This window comes from Eretmochelys imbricata, chromosome 1 (assembly GCF_965152235.1).
Source record: "Eretmochelys imbricata isolate rEreImb1 chromosome 1, rEreImb1.hap1, whole genome shotgun sequence".
In the NCBI taxonomy this organism is placed as follows: domain Eukaryota; kingdom Metazoa; phylum Chordata; order Testudines; family Cheloniidae; genus Eretmochelys; species Eretmochelys imbricata.
Window position 1 is genome coordinate 343,604,685 of NC_135572.1, and position 22,375 is coordinate 343,627,059.

The following is a 22,375-nucleotide window of genomic DNA, read 5'->3' on the forward strand; positions in this document are numbered from 1 at the left end:
GCCATTGTTTGGCACTTCATAGGTATGTTTGGTTCAAATTCATAATTACCACCCAGTAAAATGTGTCTTTTCCCTCTTCCCTCCAGGTTGCAAATTTGCTGAGGCTATTCCAGATCCCCCAGATCAGCTATGCCTCCACCAGCGCCAAGCTGAGTGACAAGTCCCGCTACGATTATTTTGCAAGGACAGTCCCTCCCGACTTCTATCAAGCAAAAGCAATGGCCGAGATCTTACGGTTCTTCAACTGGACCTACGTATCAACGGTGGCCTCAGAAGGAGACTACGGAGAGACAGGGATCGAAGCCTTTGAACAGGAGGCTCGCCTCCGGAACATCTGCATTGCCACCTCAGAGAAGGTTGGCAGGTCCAACATCAGGAAGTCCTATGACAGCGTAATCAGAGAGCTGCTCCAGAAACCCAACGCAAGAGTGGTCGTGCTCTTCATGAGAAGCGATGACTCTCGGGAGCTCATTGCTGCCGCTAACCGATTCAACGTTTCCTTTACGTGGGTCGCCAGTGACGGGTGGGGGGCCCAGGAGAGTGTTGTCAAGGGCAACGAGCATGTAGCTTATGGAGCAATAACCCTGGAACTTGCTTCCCACCCAGTTAAAGAGTTTGACCGGTACTTCCAAAGCCTCAATCCTTATAATAATCATCGCAATCCCTGGTTCAGGGACTTTTGGGAGCAAAAATTCCAGTGCAGTCTCCAGAACAGAAAACCACACAGAAAAGCTTGTGACAAACACTTAAATATCAACAGTTCCAATTACGAGCAGGAATCCAAGATCATGTTTGTGGTGAATGCTGTGTATGCAATGGCCCACGCCTTGCACAAAATGCAACGGACACTGTGCCCCAACACTACCAAACTGTGTGATGCCATGAAACTTCTGGATGGCAAGAAGCTGTATAAAGATTACCTACTGAAAGTTAACTTCACAGGTAAAAGAGAGCTTTTCTTTGTGGCATGCAGTGTGTGATGTTTGCTAATGAGATTGGAAAAGTTAAATACCTTTATTATTCTTATATTATTTATCACTTATATGATAGGGATCAGGGCCCCTTTGTGGTAGGTGCGAGAGTAAAGAAACACTCTTTACATTAGTCCCTGCTGCAATAAGATACTTACATACAGGCATAACACTGAGCATGTGAGAAGTCCAGTTGACTATGCACGTTGTTAAGGACATCACTGAAGCCGAGCTCTACAGATCTTGCCATTTAAATTGCTTACAAAATGCAAAAACCTCGGTAATACTAATGTAAGGAGGTGGCAGAAGGTGGATAATGTGATAATGATACACGCACATTTTCATGGGGACTAGCTGTGCTCACAATGCAGCTCACTACCTGCCTCACCATTGTCACTGGCACTGGTTAGTCTTTTATTAACATATCACCATAACAAGACAAAGGAGTTCCAGAGGGCAAACAAATAGAAAGTACAGTATTATAATTCCTTGGTTTTATATGTCTATCTCCCTCCTTAGGCACATAGATCACACTCACATTTGTATGAATTATTAAAGTGAGTTGTGTGGATGACCTGTCTGATGCCAAGGGAACACGCTGCTATAGTTTGCCTGAGAGAAACCAAGAGATATTGTGAGTGCAATACAATACACGTGGCCCCAGGAGTCAGGCAGCACTGGTGGGACCGTCAAGAAAACGGGCTCCACCTGCAAACTTGAGATCGGGATGTGAACCTTGCCAAGGTTTGGAGCTGTTCTTGGGTTTTGGCTCAGGCCTCACGGGCCAGATTTTCAAAAGTGCTCAACATCCACAGCTGGAACCAGTTTTTCAAAAGAGTTCAGCAGAAGACAGCATTTCTCGTTGAGAATGAGAAGTGTTCTCAATGGGAGCAGCTGGGTGCTGAGAGCTTTCAAAAATCTGTTCCTAAAAGTGTTCATACAATGGATTGGGCCATCCACTAGATAGCTGCATGTGTTATTTCGTTCCCTCCTGAACACATCAATACATACCGTGCACACAAGCACATAGATAATATATGCACAGAATCCCAATGCATTGTGATTATATTTTATTTATTTATTATGTTATGTGTAGCAGGAAATAGCACAGTGGTGATATCTTTTTAGGTTTTAAATCTAATGGAAAGGGGAAAATACAAATCTTCCCCCTTTTAACGTGAGCAGAATGTTTTCTATTTATTTCGTTAATTAAGCCAGATTGTGAATCCCTTACTCCCAGTGATGTGCAGTTACTCATCTAACGAGTTCTACTACCCAGTCAGACGACTCCGTTAAATAACAGCTCACCAGTGACAGTGCAGAATTCACAATCTTTAGATTATTAGCAAGCATTTATGTTAAACTATAGTTACTTTTACGAAATTAAATTCACATACTGCTACTAATAGAGTTGAACATCACAGAGTAATAAACTGTTACCCAATCACATTCAAGATCACAAATTAAAGTGAGGTGGGAAACAGTTTTCCCATCCTGCAAACATTTTCGAGATTTTCAAAAATTTTCACATCCTGAATTGGGTCAAAAAGTTGAAATCTTAGACATTTTCACTAACTGAAAATGAAAAAAAAAATTGGTTCAGGTTAATCAAAAAACATTTATTTTGATTTTTAATACTATAAATTAACCTAATTTTTTAAACAAAACATTTCAGTTTGAAAATGTAAAAATGGGATGTTTTGACAATGTTACAAGTTTTTTTTTTTTTTCAAAAATTGCTCACAACAGGAAATTCATTGAAATCAAGCCTTTCTCATTAAGTTTCAGTTTCAGTGAACTGATATTTTCAGATGAAAAAACATTTTGTCAAAAGATTTCCTACTGGCTCTATTGCAGAGATTTCTCACTGGTATTATCAAAAACAATGAGCTGCACCTGCTGTATGATCTGATTAACTCTTATTATTTTGGAGTCAGTTCTCAGTTATAAACTGGGATGGGTGAAATATTAGCCCATTGAAGTCAAGGGGAGTTTTGCTATTGATTTCAATGGGGCCAGGATTTCACCCATGATCTTCACTAGTTGCTGTTAGGCTCTGGGTGTGAGATTAATACAAACTCTACCAGATACTAGAAATCTTTCAGAATACAATTACATGGCATTTTTGACTACCAGCTTGCAAATATCACTAACACTGCTGCCCTTTGGACCTATCAGAGGCTTGTTGCTTCGTCTTGTCACAGGCTATGTAAATTCTACCTGCATCCATTCCATATATACACCACACATTGTACTCTGGGAATTTCAAGGGCAGATCAGTTGCAGCAGCATTTGGGATTACATTGTTTGCAATACAAAATAGCTTCCAAAGGACTCATCCAAAAATGCATCCCAGTGGGGATGGGAGGATGGTGTGGAACTTACTTACACAGCACTTATACTAGTGCCAAGTCAGAGTCTGAATGCTGAAGTTTCCTTAGCCTTGTTAATAGTTCATGACTCTCCAAAAGAATCAGGAAAGAAATGTAACAAGGACAATAATAATATTCACAAATACACACACAAATAGTTATTGAATACTTTAGAGTTGTTAGGGAGAACTCACCATCTGTGCTGAAAGCCTGCAGTACAGACGGACAAGCCATGCAGGCATAGAAGTAGGCAGCCGATATTCATGGTTTGTCTCCCTGTAAAGACCCAAATATTGATCCTTATTACACACCTCCAGTTTTTACAAATGTGTAAGTTGCATCTTCATATATGCCAGCTAACACCAGTTTGACTATATGTAACTTACACCATCAATATATGTAGTTGCAATCCAAACCCCGTGACAATAGCAAAACAATAAAGGCATAACAGGAATATGTAAGATAAAACACAGTATGGAGGAATTAGTGTATGGTATAATGGTTAGAACAGAGGACTGGGCATCAGGATTCCTACATTCTAGTCCTAACTCTGTCACTGACTTGTTTATCATTTCTGAGGCTCTGCTTACCCCTCTGTAAAATTTAACATAACACATTCGCCTACCTCAGAGAGTTTTTGTGTGACTTAGTTCATTTGTGAGACACTGAATTTTTTTGATTAAAGTCAATACTGTACAAAAGAGAAATATATAAATTCCATCCTTACAGGATGGGGGACTCTATCATGGGAAGCAGCAGCTCGGAAAAAGATTTCGAAGTCATGGCAGATAATCAGCAGAACATGAGCTCCCATGTGTCACTGTGGCCAAAAGGACTAATGTAATTCTTGGATGTATAAATAAGGGAAAGAGAAGAAAGAGGTTATATTACCTCTGTATTTGGCATTGGTGCCATCAGTACTGGAATATTGTGTCCAGCACTGGTGTACACACCTCACGACGGATATTGAAAAATTGGAGAGGGTTCAGAGAAGAGCCACGAGAATGATTGAAGGATTAGAAAACCTACCTTATAGTAATGGACTCGAGGAGCTTAATCTATTTAGCTTAACTCAGAGAAGGGTAAGGGGTGATTTGATCACAGTTTATAATTACCTACATGGGGAACAGAAATCTGGTAATAGCTCTTCAGTGTAGCAGACAAAGGTATAAGCAGATCCAATGGCTGGATGCTGAAGCTAGACAAATGTAGACTAGAAATAAAGGGCAAATTTTGAATAGTGAGGGTAATTAAATACTGGACAGTTTACCAAGGGTTGTGGTGGATTCTCCATCACTGGCAATTTTTAAAACAAAACGAGCTGTTTTTCTAAAAGATCTGCTGAAGTTCAAGCACAGTTGTTGGACATGAAGCAGGAATTAATACAGGGAAGATATATGGCCTGTGTTATGCAGAAGGTCAGACTAGATGATCCCTTTGGGCCTTAAATATCACTGCACATTAGCCTTTTTCAGCAGCATGAGCAGAGGGAGGAGATAACTCAATCTCTCATGCCACGCTTCCATCAGTGTGAGTAGAGGGAAGAGTAATTTATATCCAGGTGCTCACCGCCAGTAGTTGGATTGGAGAACTCAAAGCCCAGTTCATATATATAGATACACACACCCTTACCCACTCCTTAGTTGTTGGCTGGGGTCCCATAAAGGCAAAGACTGACTCCATATCTGATCTTTATAATCCCCATAATCCCTCCTGAAAACAGAAGTATAATACTTAGTGTTCAGTATTGCCCATTGGATGCCAACAGAGAGCTCACTCAGCTATTTCCCTTCTTTCATAGTCTTAAGGCCACAGGATGTATGCTCATTTCTGAGCACAACAAAGTTTTACAACCCCCACTCTGCAATTTATTTAGAATCCTGTGGTCCAAGTCAAATTTCCTTAGCCTCAAGAGCTCAAGAGCCTTTTGACTGTCTTGTGTTGTTGTCTTTTGGGGGGCTGTGAAAAGAACATATGCATTATATTGAGCTGACGGTCGAGCTTGCAACAGCAGCTAAGAACTCAGGCTGAGGACTTGCTAATCAAAAAAATGCTAAAGATGATTATCAATGATCAGTAAAACCAAAGCAAATACGGAGTAAATTCTCTTCAACAAGCACTAAAATTATATTGTAACAAGCTGCATGAGAACATAAGAATGGCCATACTGGGTCAGATCAAAGGTCCATTTAGCCCAGTATTCTATCTTCTGACAGTGGCCAAAGTCAGGTGCCCCAGAGGAAATGAACAGAACAGGTAATCATCAAGTGACCCATCCCCTGTCACCCATTCCCACCTTCTGGCAAACAGAGGCTAGGGACACCATTCCTGCCCATCCTGGCTCATAGCCATTGATCGACCTATCCTCCATGAATTTATCTAGTTCTTATTTGAACCCTGTTATAGTCTTGGCCTTCACAACATCCTCTGGCAAAGAGTTCCACAGGTTGACTGTGGGATGTCTGGGGTTTATGTGCACCATTGCCCTCTACTAAGAGCTGAGTGAAATTTTTTTCAAATGCAGATTCGGTGACATCAAATTCTTTCACGACCATGTGCCTATTTGACCAAATTATTTGTTTCTTTTAAAAAATACAAAATAATCAAAAAGTTTCTTTTGAAACTTTCAAAATGAAACATTTTGACTTTTTTGGTTTGAAACAACTTTTTGATTCAAAATTTCCTTCCATTTTATTTTCAAATATTTTCAAATGTTTTAAAATTCTCAAAATAAAAATGAAATGTTTTTATTTTGTTGAAACAAAACATATTTGACCTGAAACAATTTTTTCAACTTTTTGATTCACCAAAAATTTCTAAAAAAAATCATTTTCAGTCTACCTAGAAAAGATTTTTTTTAATGTTTTGAAATTTCCAGTGAACTGAAAAATCCTTTCTTCACATGGCTCTACTTCTACTATATGTAATCCCAGATGTATATCATAGGTTAAACTGTTAAAAGCTAAAGTTACCCAATTCTAAAGGCCACGGGCAACACAAACACTCTCCTCTAGGCCTAAGCAGGCCCTGCTCTGTCTTGACAGATCAGCAATAGGCTCACTCCAACCTCCAATGTCTGAATGTCTCCCTGGAATTTCCAGCCCCTGGTCCACTGGACATTCTCAGAATCCACAGATTTGCTACTTCCAAAGAAACCGTACACCCCAGCTTACCAGTTTCACCACAGAGCATGACTCCACTTGACACACAGCACTTAGATGTGTTTATAGTGAAATCAAGTAAAAGTTTATATAACAAAGTACAGAGATTCAAGTAATAGCAAGTAGAAGTATTGGAAACAAATGGTTACATATAAAATAAAACCATAGCACGCGTTCTAGAACCTAGACTTGCTTAAATGGATACTTTCATGTCTTAAAAAGCAATTCTCGCCCAAATTCTTTCCAGCATTTTACCGCCAGACTTGGCTGTGATCTTCCATTCATGAGGCAAGTCACTCTGTCTGCTTGCCTCCTTGGTGAAAGATCCAGGCTGTCTGCACTGCCAGATATATCAGAACAATCCTTTGTCCTCATTCATAAACAGTATAAACTCCCTGCTGGTTTTTTTTCCCCTGTATACTCCTTTCTTGTAGATTTTGCAATCTTCTAATCAGCATCTGGCTCAGTATGCAAATAGGCCTCCATTGTGATGCACCCAGTACACAATGACCAGACAGGGAGATAGGCTTGTGTGAAAAGAACCTGTCTGAGAAATGTTTAAGAACATAATTTTCAGTATAGATGCATAACTCCTTAAATATTATCTGTACCTACATTTTGCCAGGATTATGCTGATCAGTGGGCTACTTGGTAGAGACCTCCCATGCCACCTTTAGTGAATTATTTTGCATCAGTCTGACCTAAGGGATCATTGTAAAATCCAGTGTGTCCCCTCTGCCAAGTTGCACCAAGATGTCCCTGGGTCACAGTCCCCTGTAGCACAATCAGTTGAGTCATGGGATGTTGGTGTTGGAGGATCTGGCTATAGTGCTTGCTGTTGCCTAAAGCTCTGAATGGCCATGGTGTACAACCAAGAGACAGCCACAGTGTCCTACATGCCATTTGTATTATGCACTGTAGCACTGAGACTGGATGATTTAATGGATTGCACATGCCATGCAGACCCTTTCATCTTTAGGTCCCATCAAATCTAGGTTACAGATAACCAAAAATTCTTATGATGGGATAGCAGTTCAGTGGCCCACGTACATTGAATTGGTGGTGTCTGTCCACTAATCCAGTCCCACCATAAAATACTGCCATTACAATTGGCACTAATGGGTAGCTTCCTTGACAATCTGAGCAAAAGGCACAAGGACTGAATGGAACTGGAGACTGAACTACCCTCTTACCCTTTCAGGTAATCTTTGCTAGTCAAGGTTGAGGCACAGTGGGTCGGGCAATGTTCATTGCCATGGCATATGCCATACCTGCTTATTAACAAACTCTCAGATTTCATTGGGAGTTAGGCACCTAGATACTTTTGAGGATCTGGGCCAAAACATGTCTGTCTCCAGATGCCACCAACTTGCTGCCTGGCATGAACACTAAACTCCCCTATTCAACAAAGAAGGAACATGCAGCATTACACAGATACCGAGCAGCAAAGATACTTCTTCCCAGTGCTTCAAAATTCTCAAAGGACTCTGGGGAGTATGTTGCAGCTGGACAGCACCCAGCATTCCTCCATTCCTAAAAAGTCTGCAGAAACCAAAAACACAGCAACAGAGCCAAAATGGTAATAGCAACATAGTTAGATGACTGAACTTTGAAGTCTCTGATACAGCAAACAGCTCTTGATCTCAGTTTCCTTCACTTGAATATTTATATTTCCCACAACTTGTTTCGGCTGAGCTGGTCAAAAATACATCCTGAATATAAATATAAATATTCTCTGCCTGGTTTGTGACTTCTCTTCAGTTGCCTTGGCCATATTGATAAAGTAACCTTTAGATGTTATAAACTCTAGGGCATACTCTGCCCTTTCAGGAGTGTAACTGAGGGCAGAATTTGGCACTCTGTTTATTGAGCATTGCACATATGTCTGAAAAACTGAACAATGTTCTCAGCTTTCAGATCACATATCTGAGAGCCAGAAGGCTCAGTAACCTAATTTCCCTAAATCACAGGCTTGCTATGTTTTGCCTACTGCATGTTTTATAATTATTATTATTATTTCATCTTTTGTTTCACTGGCAAATATCATCCTGAATTCTAAATGTCAAAAGACTCTACAAAAGAAGAGATTCAGACTAGCAACTACACTCATCTGGCACTTTTCATCTTCAAATCACTAAATTCACTTCTGCAACTTCATTGGCTTCCAGAGCAAGAGGAGAGAGAAGCATTTCAATGGGATTATATTATTTATTATCTCTGTGGCACCATACATGTGCACAACATTCACACACAGATAAAGAGGGAGTAGGTCTGATTCCACACAAAGTAACACCACTGAGTTTAAATGGAATAAACACACTGTGTGAGAAGAGCCAGACTCCGTGTCCTACTCCATAGAGTTTACAATCTAATTTGGGATCATGAACCAGTAAAAAGGGCCAGATGCTGCCACACTTGCTCAGTACTTCATTCTACCCATAGTCGCAGTGAAGTCAATGGGGTTATGTGTATAATAAGGCACTATTTGATAGGTGTTAGGGTGACAGAATCTGGTCCCCAAATAACAAGAGTGATGGATATGATTAAATAAGGATGATTCATAGATCCCAAGACCAGAAGGGACCATTGTGATCATCTAGTCTGACCTCAAGTATAACATAGGCCCTAGAACTTCCCCGAAATAATTCCTAGAGCAGATCTTTAGGAAAAAAACATCCAGTCTTGATTTTAAAATGCTCAGTGCTGGACAATCCACCATGACCCTTTGTAAGTTGTTCCAATGGTTAATGAGAGGAATGAGATCAGCATACACAGGGATTGGGAAGACTACACCTCTTATGGAGGGCAGTTATTCCATAAGAGCCTGATGCAAAGCCAAAAGACTCCTATTGACTTCGAAGGGTCTTTGGATCAGGTCCACAGAAAATGAGTTGTTTGAGTTGATGATTTATTTGTATCTGTTAGTGCTCATATACTGCTAGCATACCATCCCTGCACACAGAGCCAGGCCGCTCATTTGGAAGAACGTTGGTCATTCACAAATTTGATGTCCCCTCACTTTTGTAGGTGGGTATTATTTACATCAGAAATGCAGCATCATGAAACTGAGATTATGGAAAGGGGCCTTTACACTTAAAGGATAACCCAGCAGCATTTTAAGTTTCCTGCCTGAGTCATTTTTATGTCCCTTATTTTGGGTCTGTCTGCATCTCACATTGCGTTCCGCGTGCAAGCCTTGGCAGGTTGAAAGATAGTCTTGCATATATAGTTTTTGCATGTTTTTGTTGGATATTTAGATTTTTAAATATATAATTTGCTTACTTTATAAACTAGTTTAGTATTTATATTCATTATTTTAACATCTCCAATTCTGATCTCAAAAGCATTGGTGTAAATCAGGAATAACCCTATTGACATTTGTTATTTGAAAATTTTCAGAACATTTTATGTGAATCTATTTCAGACTATATGTCGTTCCTTTCAGCTATGTCTTTAGTTATTATTTATTCCTTATTCCTAGTGTATGATTGGTCAGTGAAGTCCCATGACATTGTTTCTGTTCCCTGGCTGAAAAACGGGAACTTTAAAAAATAGGGGATGGGAAATCAAGGCAATTCTGAGGTGCCTATGCGAACACTTGTATCACAAATCTTAGCACATTTGTGCAAATATTCACAAGATTTTCATTTTCTGCAAACATTCTTGTGAATAAAAAAGTCACTTGTATGGAAGTTTGATGAGAATGAATAAAAAGGTTTGGGAGTCCTGTTATAACAAATTCACCTTTATTATTCATGTGAATGTTGATGAATGCTTCCATTGAACTATTCACTCGAGCTGGCCTGGAAATGGTTTTCCCCTCCCACTAATGTTTTCAAGAGTTCACATTTTTTTCCTGCCTCAAATTAAGATAAAATCTCAAACTCTCACTAGTGTTTTTAAACCCAAAAATGAAAAATGTTTTCATTTGAGGAGACATTTCCATGGTTTCAAAACAGTTCATTTTACTTTCAGTACTTTTCATACATTTTATTTTAAATTTCTAAACAAAATGTTGTTTCAGACAAGATAGCCAGAACTTTTTGTTCCAAAAAATGTCAAAACAAAACATTTTAATAATTTTGAAACCTTTTTTCTCAACATTTTTTAAGTTGGGAAATTCATCAATCCCAACCATGATTTGTGAAGTTTTAGTTTCAACAAATCAGCATTTTTTAAAATTAAAAAACATTAAAAAATGCATTGAAAAATGCTTGACCATCTGTTGCATACACTCAGAACCAGCCATTAGACTACCTGTATCTATCGAAAGCAAATTTAATAAGCAACCAGCTCTACACAGTGGCTAGGCAGGAATATTTTATGTAGGATCATTGTTCTGAAATTGACCTCCCACACAATTCCCACTATAGACAGTGGGAATTGGATCTGGACAATGTGTCTTTCTTTTTCTGTTTGTTTGTTTGTTTGATACACATTTTAAACATGTATAAAGCGTTTCAAACAGAGTTTAGTTTAGCATCAGTGCATTTTTATTAGCAGATATTGGTAATAATGGAATATAATATTTCATAGCTTTTATCCTGTGAGTCATTTCCTTGTTCTCCCTTCTTCCTGCCATGAAATCGTATTTTATACAAGGACTTAACTAGCTAACATACTATACTTCTCCAAGGAAGGGCTGCGCTCAGGAATCAGAAGCAGAGAGCTTGCAAAAGAAACATCTACAGGATGGTTCCTTCAGCTGCAATTTCTCACACTATGATGGAGACATGGGAATGTTTTTTTGACCTGACTGCGCCCACACTTTGCACTAGCAACGGAACAATGGTCAGGAACATGCTGAGCCCTGAAAGGGATGGAGTGTCTTAGGTCAAGTCAATAGCAAACCATCTGGTCAATTGAGATGCAGCATTGATGGGCCACAAAGGAAAACATGTCCATTACTAACTAGCCAGAAAGATGGTGTCTGCAATGTTGGGCCTTCAAGGGTGAGGGGCGTAAAGCAGAGGAAACTTGTAGGCTCATTAGGATGCCATCTAAGGCCTAAACAACCAACTGCTTAATGCATAGGAATAATGGCACAGGGCCAAATGCAGAAGTGATACAAATGATAGTGGAAGTTACACATTGATTAGTGGGTGTAAACTGATGTAACTTACATACTGAGGGCCCTACCCCACTTTATCTTGCACCTCCTTATCCCCTCCTGTGGGTTGTTTTTCTGGCTCCCAGCCCACTCTTCCACCTGCGAACATGTAATCTAACCCACCATTTATGTCACCTCTACATTTAGCCCAGTGGCTTATATTTATATAGTGCCTTTTATCCAAAAGGATCCCACTTTAGAATCTTTTCTAATAATAGAGTAAATTCTGTTCTCAGATGCATGTGCACAACTCTCTTTTAAGTCAATGAGAGTTTCATACTCTACTGGCCCACACAGATGTTGGTCCTTCCATTCACCACAAAATGCTGGCACTTGCCACTGTTGGAGACCACTGGCCTAGCTGGCTAATGGAAATGATCCAGTGTGGCAATTCCTAGGTTCCTAGGAAATGTAACCACTTCTCTAGGCTAAATTGTGGAGCTTGTTTAATAGCACACCACAACCTGACAAGAAGTGAGGTGTATGATACCCAATAGAACCAGAAGCAATTTCAGGAGGACACAATAGGTGAAATTTCCCCTGGTACAGAAGGCTGGCACAGGGCGTATGTGCCACTTAAGTCCTACCTACCCCCTATTTCTGAGGGCTGGGTGGGGACATAATTGGCACTTATGCCCTGCACTGGCCTTCTGCACAGGAGTGAATTTCCCCCATATTGATTCCCAACTGGAATTTGCCCAGGTCTTCACATATATACATCTACTCTAAAATGTTACACCTCCAACAGCTTAGGGTCCTATACTTGCACCCATACTAGGGACATCGATTCAGTGCTGAGGAAAGGATGCTGATCAGCACTGAATGATGAAAAAAGAGATAATATAGGATTATGTTAATGGTAAATAGAAATTTTTATCAGGGAAGTTTGTTAAACTTATTCTTTTGATTTTCAAGGACCACTACAGTTCAAACAAAGAGACACTGACTGTCTCCAACATGGAATTCCAGTATCCTGAAGAACAAAAATCCTCTTCTGAGACTCTATCATAGAAATATGTCTAGTGTCACAGTAGGTTTGGAAGCTATGTTGTCAGTGCCATTCTAAGTTCTCTACAACAGTTTTTCAACCTCTGCCTCTTGCTGGTCTATGCTTCCACCTTTATGCGGGGAAATACATCAATATTCCCTTTTTGTCTTTCCCCCTGAGTCCAGTGATTGCTCCTGCTGTTGCTGAACATTCAGTAGAGCAAAACATTGGACAGAGGGGGGAAATGTGTGCATCATGGTTTATCCTCTATCCTTGGGAGTGGAGGAATGCAGAAGTATTAACAGGATATGCAACTGCACGTTGTTGGAAAAGAGACTCCAATGAACTCTGATGGCATTGTAAGGTGACTTGTCAGCTTTGCATCTGGGAGGATGTGATACACATGAATAACTTAAAAGCCAGTAGTGGACATCTTTTATTTCACCATCCCTCTGTTGTTATTCATTGGTGTGCATAGTGTAACTTCACATCTGAACTGGCTGACTAGGCATTTTGGACATTAGTAAGATGTTTCCCTGCATGGTGGTTTAACCCCTCATGATATTAGATGTAATTCCTACATCTTATATCGAAGGCAGGAGAGATCCCACAGAAAAGGTATATCCTAACCCAAGCCCCAAATTAGCAAGGCACTTAATGTATGCGAAGAGTCCCACTGAAAGCATGAACTCACTTGATTCTCCATTTGGAGTCTATATGTTCACACCTCCACTACACTCACGTGCATGGCAAATTCACCTTAGAGTAAGCAACTGTGTACAAAAAAAATATTCTGGGAGTTGAACCCCTGCATGTTGTGTGGGGGATTATTATGGAGTGTTGAATCTGTTTACATTTCCAAGTGAAACTCAGGTCATCTTTCCCTTCCACCAATATTACACCACGGTCCCAATCACTGTAATTGATCTGCTCTACACTCTTCTCCATCTTAGCATGTCCATTCCACTCTGTATGGGCACGAGGGTTACTGTACCCAGAACAACATAGCATTGTGTCTCTATTCAAACTGTACAGCATTCTATTATCCTTTATATGAATGTCAATTTAAGATTAATTACCTTAAAGGGATTATTGCTCTGCTTGGAGTGCACTATATTTTCCTGTTGGAAACACAATCTACTTTTGCAAACATTCTCAGAATTATCAAATTGTATAGTAACTGCCGGAGAATTTTTGGTAGTTTTGTAACAAAAACAAATATTATTGCATTACAAGTTATCAAATCCACACCTGTCAAATTTGGGAGCTCCTTTATATCAAGACAATTAGACAATAACAGACAGAGGGTCTATTTCAAGGTTCATTTGGTTCCTATTTCTAAAGTCTGAAACTAGATAATTAAAAACATTTTGAGCATTCTCTGGAAACATCTCTCTCATCCTCCAGGTCCCCCACACATGAGAAAAATGTCTTCACCATCATCATGCTTCAATATCTTAATTTCTGAGTCTATTCAAATTCCCTTGAGATAAATCCAAAGAGATTTATCCAAAGAGATTAAGAGGGACTGAATGAATGTGATAGATATTTAGTGCCTAACCACCCATCTTCCATTATATGCAAATGCAGTCTGTGGGCTAGATGTGAAGGGAACAAGGGATGGTGCATAAGCTGCAGAACTGCAAGAGCAGCCCTTAGAGGTACTGTACTTCAGAGACACAGGGGTGAGAAGGGGATGTTGGTACATTACCACTGGCTTATACCAGCAGCACTTTACAGCACAACCTCTAGGCCAGCTCAGCTACACTAGCCAGTGCATTGGGGAAACTGAGCCAAAGTTCTACCCATCCCTCTCCCCACCAAATGCCAACTCACCTGCTCCAGGGAAGGATTAAATGGACATGCCCCTGCTTAGACCTTCATGCCTGGTCCAACGATCTGAGTAGCTTGTGTAGTGTGTAAAGGGGTTTTTTGCTTCCTTGTGTAGGGCACATAGTCCAAGTCTGAATCTAGGCCTGTGTAAGCAACTTTATAGTCCTCAGCATTTGTACAAGCAAGGTCATCAGCTTGCAGATTAATTCAAAGAATCACAAAGGATTTTAAAGATCTACTTAGAATATAGCTATCCCTCTCCTAAAGTTTCACGCCCTCACCCTAAAAAGGTCCATAATTCTTCATAATGGGATTGGGTTCCCCTTGCTCATGTTTACAAAACAACTAGTTGGCCTGAGGGAGGAGTTAGACTGTTTAAAGTCACGCTTTAATTTCCTTTGTAATTACAAGTTGATTGCTAGTATAAATTACCTTGCATGCTTGCTGCCTTTTGTGCCAGCCATTTCTGACAGTGAATAATCTTAACTTAAAAGCCTGATATCAATCCACAGGCATCAATGCTGAAATCCCACGGTACTTTCCCATGGCTTGTCAATTATCAGCTAAACAGAATTCTTTAACAAAATTAGCCTTGGTACTGCTTGATTTTTAAAAATTATATTAATGCCATTTTAATTTTAAGGATTCATGAGATTTTTCTTACATTTTTTAAAAAATGTAATCTTTTTTTGCTAATGTTTATACGCTTCATATTTTCTGTGTATCAAACTGAATATTCTTTGATAAATCAGAGCTCCAACTGCAACTTCCAAAATGTCCTGAGTAAGAATGATGTGATGAGAAAAAGATCACCTTGGTTATGGGTTGCCACCTTGCTACCAGCCAGTGGTTCCTCAACAGCAGAGGCCCCAAGGATCATGCAAGTAGGTGGACAAGACAGAAAGGAAAACAAAGAGCATTGTTTTCATGCAATCATCTCATCTCAGAGGCAGCTCGGGAGTTTTCCCTACCTAAGGCAAGGTCTAATTTACAAAGTTTTCTCTGCATAGGTATATTTGTCCAAGAGTGTGGTCAGCTGGCAGAGCTGGGCAGCAGGGCCCGCTTTCAGGAGAGACACTTCTTCTTCCACGTATCTCTGACAGCTCATACAAACTGCTGTCACTGGGTATGTCTACACTGCAATTAGATACCAATGGCTAGCCCATGCCAGCTGTCTTGGGTTCATGGGGCTACGGGGCTGTTTAATTGCAGTGCAGACATTGCAGCTCAGGCTGCAACCCGAGTTCTGGCACCCTCCCACCTTGCAGGGTCCTGGAGCCGGGACTCCAGCCCAAACCTGAATGGCTACACTGCAACTGAACAGCCCCTTAGCCCAAGCCCAGTGAGCCCAAGTCAGCTGGCATGGGCCAGCTGCAGGTTTTTGTTTGCAGTGTAAACGTACCCATTTTGGCCTGCATTATTGAGGCCTAGTCCCCTATTGAGACTAGACTAGGCATGATTTTCCTATTTGACTCTCTGGCCTTGTCTACACTTCAGCATAAACCCTGCCCACATGGACAGGAGGAATTCTCCCATCAGCGTAGGTAATCCACCTCCCCAGGAGGTGGTAGCTAGGCCAACAAAAGAATTCTTCCATCCACCTCGCACTATCAACACGGGGATTTAGTTCAGTTTAACTATGCAGTTTAGGGGTATGGATTTTTCACACCCCTGACAGCCCTAGTTAAACTGACCTAATTTTCTAATATAGACCAGGCCTCCATTAATAATCGTGTGAGGGTTGACAGTTGCATGTTCTGGCTCCCAACAGCAAGTCAATTAAGATGCTTAGCTGAAATGTGAGCCATGGAGCTGAATATAAAATCTGATCGGTCACAGTTGATAGTAAGGTTACATTTATAGAGGGTAAATAAATGTTATATGATAGACATGAGCAGTATGTGTTACAGATAGGTATAAGCACATCAGGAGACGGTGTTATAGGTTGTTATAAGATGTTTGCAAGCAACCTCCTGGACACTATAACACTTGATTTTTTTTTTAAATCTATTAATTATTTACTAACCCGTTATAAACTATTTGTAAATGGATCTTAATATAAAGTGAGACCATTTGAGCAGTAGTGTAGAGAATACTCTGGGTGTGAGCCTTCTCTCGGTGACCCTAGTGTAAATCAGGAGTAGCCCTGCTGAACTTGGTGGAGATACACTGGTGTAGAAACACACGCCAGTGAGCTCTGATTCAACGCTACATGTGGTTTGAAATGTAATCACACTAGAAATAAATCACTTCAACTGCACCAAATTGTATGTAGCTAACTCAAAGAGAATGAAAAGCTAAATTAACTCCTTGAGTCCTGCAGGATACGTTGTAAGAGGAGCCCATGAGCCCCAGACACCATGTATCTTGTTGTATTATCAAGGATCTTCCTTATAAGGCCTTGCCAAGACAATGAATATGCCCCTGAAACGGGGCGAAAGGGGTTAATAGAAAGTACAATTTTCATATTATCTACTTGCATAAATGTCTTCTTTTCCACCGTTACATCCACCGTTACATATTGGTAGTTTTCCTAGCGCCATCTAGTGTGACTAAAGGGGTTTTACATAACTTTCCAGGAAACTTCAGCGTTTCATAGATCTAATCCGTTCTTTACCTTTTCATTTCCACATTAGCTTCATGAGGTACCACTTACCACAGGGCTGTGGAGCCAGCAGGCTACTGAGGAAGGTAGCTCTAGTATGCACAATACGCATTCCTACATTTGTTTCTGAACCGCATGAAATCAAGGCTTAGGAAACAGCAGGGCTGAGGATATGCAACGCTTTTGTCAAGGCATGTCATTAATGAGCTGTCTCTGTGCTACTGAGCTCTGTCTCTGATCTGCACCTTGTTTTGGAAGATTACATACTGCAAGCACAGAACAGATTTTTTTTTATTTAAGACACTGTATCTTCTCAGATTTAGGCATATCTGCTGTTATTTCCACGAACGCTCAGCTGCTAAAAGTGTTATTTTCTCTAAAGTGACATTTATACATTAAGCACTGTGCCAAACACCTGCTAGGTATTCTGCAGAATCCATCCCTGACCAAAGAGGTAACTGCCTACGCATAAAACCATATCTAACAGCCTGCTTCCAGTCTGCTCAAAATGAAGCTCATCTCTTTTCTATAGGTTCACCTTTCCCATAAGAGTTTCCTAGTATCTAATATATTGAAACCTCTCTTTCACTCTCCTCTCATATATGCAGTGAGATCCTGCAGTTTCTCCATCTAGCTGGCCCCATGTGTGGACCTGGAGGCATTTCAGAGAGAACTACCACACCAGCCTTTAACTTAACCTTTTCCCCAATAATGTACATTCCACTAGTAGGACATCTCTCCTACACCTCCCTGCATCATGGGTACCTACTGTGTACCATCAGTTCCATGACTGCAGGCTCCTCCACAACACTCACTAGACGTTTGTTTAAACATCTTGTGAGATCTGGCACACAGAAAGCATGTCACCAAATTATTCTCACAGTCACCGCATACTTAGCTACCAATATTTCTGCTGTTCGGATTCCTATCACCACAGCCTCTCTGTGTCTCCCAGCTGTAACCTCCATCTCCTGGAGCAACCTCCTTGGTGTCTGATTTGACTCCTGTGTGGACATGTGAGTTCCATCTGAAGGAGTTTGTCTGTCAGTTCCACATTGGCCCCTCTCATCCTGAGCCAGGCTTTCTCAACTGGCTTTCCCATCAATGCAGCCTGTTCTAAGGAGGGTCTATGCTGTACCTATGGGCAGTCTCTATAAACCCATTTCTCTCAGCTCCCCCAATTCAACAATTCTGGACCTGTGCTAGGCTCCCAGGCCATGAGCTGTTTGCACCAAGCACATAAATGCATCAATGGGCCACAAGGCTAGGAGATGTACCTTCTACAACCCGTGCAATAAACTGGGCAGCTCTTCCCTTCTGAAATATGTTACTGGTATCCTACCTCTATTTTTAGTCTGGTGGGATTTGCTCTGTAACTGGGCACTAGGCAGAATTGGGTAATACCTTTAAGTGACTTTAAATTTACTCTGAAACCTTTAACTTATATATTGTTTTTTTGGTTTACAGATTTTACTTTAGCTAACCCTCTTTGCATAGGTGTAATTGGGCACTGTGACGAAGTATACTGGGCCCTTTGAGGCCCCCTGCTGGAGGTCTTGTGGTCTTACCACACCCTGCCCCCAGAAAGGAGCAATGAAAGTTGGTCCTCCAAAACTGCCTCAAAAAGCTGCGGGGAAGCAGCCAATGAGAGCCCAGCTGGCTCAGTTAAAAGGAGCTGAAGGGCCTGAGCAGATCATTTGTTGGCTGGGACCAAATGGGTGAGGAAGGCTGTGAAACTCTCCAGGCGAGGAGGCCTGGGAGAGACCCGGTACAGGCTGGGAACAGACAAAGATATCTCACCTGAGATAAAGGTGAAGAGGAAGGGGCTATGTGGGAACTGGCCCAGAGAATAGCAGCAGTAGTAGTTATTAAAGGAAGCAGCACATGGCTGCTATTTGTAGAATCCCTGGGTTGGGGCCCAGAGTAGTGGGTGGGCCAAGTCCCCACGGACCACTGGGGAAGTGGCCTAAGCCCTGAGAAGGGGATCAGACTCAGTACTAAAAGCCCAAAAAAGAGGCTAGAATTTAAACAGGACATCAGAGAACCGCTGAGGACAAAGTCTCCAGGGAGAAAGCCCTGGGTTCACTGCTCTATACCAGGACAGGCTCAGACTTAGAGCTAACCCAGAAGGGGCTGAAAACTGAGCCCAAAGACAAGGCTAAAGACATCAACAAAGGCACAGGGACAGGCCCTGTTGGACCTTATACCCTGGAAAGGCTTCCTTCATGCGTTTAGACTCTGGGCGACTTAGCCAGAGGACTGAGTCGCTAAACACCCACCTGATGAGGTTAACAGCCGACAGGGGGCAACAGGAGCAGACAGACTGAGTGTGCAGGTTCACACCCAACCGACAGGAGGTGCTCACAAGAGGTGAGTGTCCGCTGTCACAGGCACACAAAATGCCAGGTAAGGATGAATTCAAGAATACTGCTGCAAAGATCTTCTTTTTTTATTACCTTCCAAGAGACAAGAGAGATTAGTTAACTGAGCTAATACCTTTATAAATGGCTGTTTTAAAGATTGTGACTTAAATCCCCAAATTAACTGCCCAAATTAATTTTAAAATTGAAACTGGGAAAATAAAGAAGAATAAAATCCTCGCTGAGTGACTCATCAGTTGGTCTGGGATTTCCTTTCTGGGAAACTCACCGCTGTCATTTAGAAATTATTCCTTTTATTCTATAGACTAAACTTCTATTTTATTATCATTATGGATTCTTGTCTTCAGTGTGGTGGGTTTTTTTCAGTAATATGAAGTCAGCTTCTCTGGTATACCTTGAGATGTACATTGCTACATCAGCTACATTATGTTGATAAATACCAAGTGAAAAATGCTTCTGTAATTTTATATATAATCAACAGCTACATTAATTACTACCATCAAAGGGTTTCATTTGCATTCTTTGGTTCCCCATATTCTAGTTTAATCAATCACCGTTTGGTCAAATGATTTCAGCCTCCTTATCCAAAGGATTTAAAGTCTCTCAACCCTCACACAAGCATTGTAATTTATTTTTACCTATCGACTGCCACCAAAAATGCAAGCATCTGTCTATATGTGCATGGGCAGAAAGACAGCTGTAATTCATAGATTCCAAGGCAAGAAGGGACCAGTGTGCTCATCTAGTCTGACCGCTTGCATAACACACATCAGAGAACTTCCCCAAAATAAATCCTAGAGCAGATCTTGTAGAAAAACATCCAATCTTGATTTAAAAATGTCAGTGATGGAGAATCCCTCATGACCCTTGGTAAATTGTTCCTGTGATTAGTTACACTCACTATTAAAAACTTATGCCTTATGTCCAGTCTGAATTTGTTTAGCTTCAGCTTCCAGCTATTGGATCGTGTTATACCTTTCTCAGCTAGACTGAAGAGCCCATTATTACATATTTGTTCCCTATGTAGGTACTTCTAGCCTATAATCAAGTCACCCATTAATCTCCTCTTTGTTAATCTAAATAGATGAGTTTAGGTTGACCAGCGAGCAAGTGAGAAAAATCAGGACAGAGGATGGGGGGTAATAGGCGTCTATATGAGAAATCCCTGAATATCGAGACTGTCCCTATAAAATTGGGACATCTGGTCACCCTAGATGAGTTCCTTGAGTCGATCACTTTAATTGTAAGACTAATTGTCTTTACAAACTTGGACCCCTATCCTGCAAACATTTTTGCACATGCTTCATTGCAGTCAAGCACTTGAATGCTTAAAGTTAAGCACATGTGTAACTGTGCATATGTAAGTCCCGCTATTGTGGGGAACTTTCCTAGCTTCTGCACTACCCCGGTGAAGTGGGCTAGCAAAAGGATCCGAGTCCTCACTCCCACTTCTTTTACCCAGAGGCCTCCCTGTCCTTGAGGACTCCCATTCCACTCTCCTGTCTGGCAAAGTCCTCGTAATCCCAACAAGGCTGGGCCCAGGATTCCTGGGGGCTTGACCCCCAACCCTGCTGTGGTCACCTAAGACAGGGGCTAGGGTGTCCCCACTCCAGGGTACTCTCTCTGCACTGGCCACTTCTCTGACCCACTGATCATTACATACAATTTAAAGCAAATGCAAGTTATTTAATCAACGATTAATTTTAAAAAGAATAAGGAAAAATGGGAAAGGTTAAAGGAAACACATCACCCTGCTCTGTGGCAGGGAACATCACAAACAGTGTCTCTGGAATGTCAGGGCAGTTCAGTCTCTTCCTTGTAAGTCCCAGGCCTTCTTCTCAGGCCCTGGCTGTGCTATAGGGATGCTGTGGGTTGGACACTCACTCTGGTGGTGGCCACACGCTCTCAGGCTCTAGGTGGCAGGGCCCTTCTTCCCAGGGTTGCCCCCTCCCTGTCGGGGTTACCAATCCCCCTCCGAGTCTGGCCTGCAGAGCCTCCTGGCTGAGGTGTCTCCCTGTGCTGGGCCCACTACCCAGGGTCCCCACTCGCTCTCCCCAGCTGCTCATGACACCCGGCTCTAGACTGCTCCGGCCCCAACTCCACTCTGCCTCAGCACGGCTGCTGCCCTGCCTCCAGCTCCCTGGGCTGCTTCTCTGGCCCCTCTGGCTCTGGTTGCTGCAGCTCTCCTCCCAGGGCAAGTCTGCTCTGCAGGCTGCTTCTGTGACTCTGCTCCCAGCACTGACCTGCTTCGTGGGCTGCTTTTCTGGCCCCTCTGGGTCTGGTTGCTGCAGCTCTGCTCCCAGCACAGGGTCTGCTCTCTCTGGGCTGCTTTTCTGGTCCCTCTGGATCTGGCACAGCTCTGCTCCCCAGCTCAGCTTGGGCCCCTGCTATCTCCTTAGCTTGGTCCCACTCTGTCTGACCCAGGCAAATCCAGCTCACACAGAGGACAGAGGGACAGAGTCCCTGGCCTTCTGATTCCCTGATTAGCCTGCCCGCCCTGTCATTCAGACCTGGAGCATTGGCCTCTTCCCATTGCTCCTAGGGACTGGCAGTCTCAGGGTCCTGATTCCCCATTGACCCTTCCCCCTTTTAGTACTGGGAGCTAGCAACTAGAACACCCCCCACTGAATGTTAGTAAGGGGGCAACAGTCCCCTTACACATAGAATGGGGGTCTTACTTTCTGTAGCTCTCTGCAACCAGTGTGCAAGGTTGTCTAAGGCCATGCCTGAATGCCAATATTTATATACATATATAAAAGGTACTATTTTTAATATTGATGATCACCTTTGTTAACCAGGTTGCAGTGCTGGGGTTTACTACTGCAGGATGCCAAGAACTCTGGCCCTCAATCAGCCAAACACTTGAGCACGTACCTAACCATAAGCACACGTGCAGCCCCATGAAGCCGTATGCTTGGAGTTGAGCACACCACTAAGTGCTTGGCCGGTTCCAG

The 22,375-nt window shown here is 41.9% G+C and overlaps 1 protein-coding gene across 2 annotated transcripts in view; it reads left to right on the forward strand.

Moving 5' to 3' along the window:
* Nucleotides 1-22,375, forward strand: part of GRM3 (glutamate metabotropic receptor 3) — a 57,455-nt gene that overhangs the window by 17,177 nt on the left and 17,903 nt on the right. For both annotated transcript variants that reach the window (XM_077807881.1, XM_077807882.1), the window contains exon 2: nt 87-942. In XM_077807881.1, the coding sequence (XP_077664007.1) occupies nt 87-942 (856 nt within the window). The remainder of the gene's footprint in view (nt 1-86; nt 943-22,375) is intronic.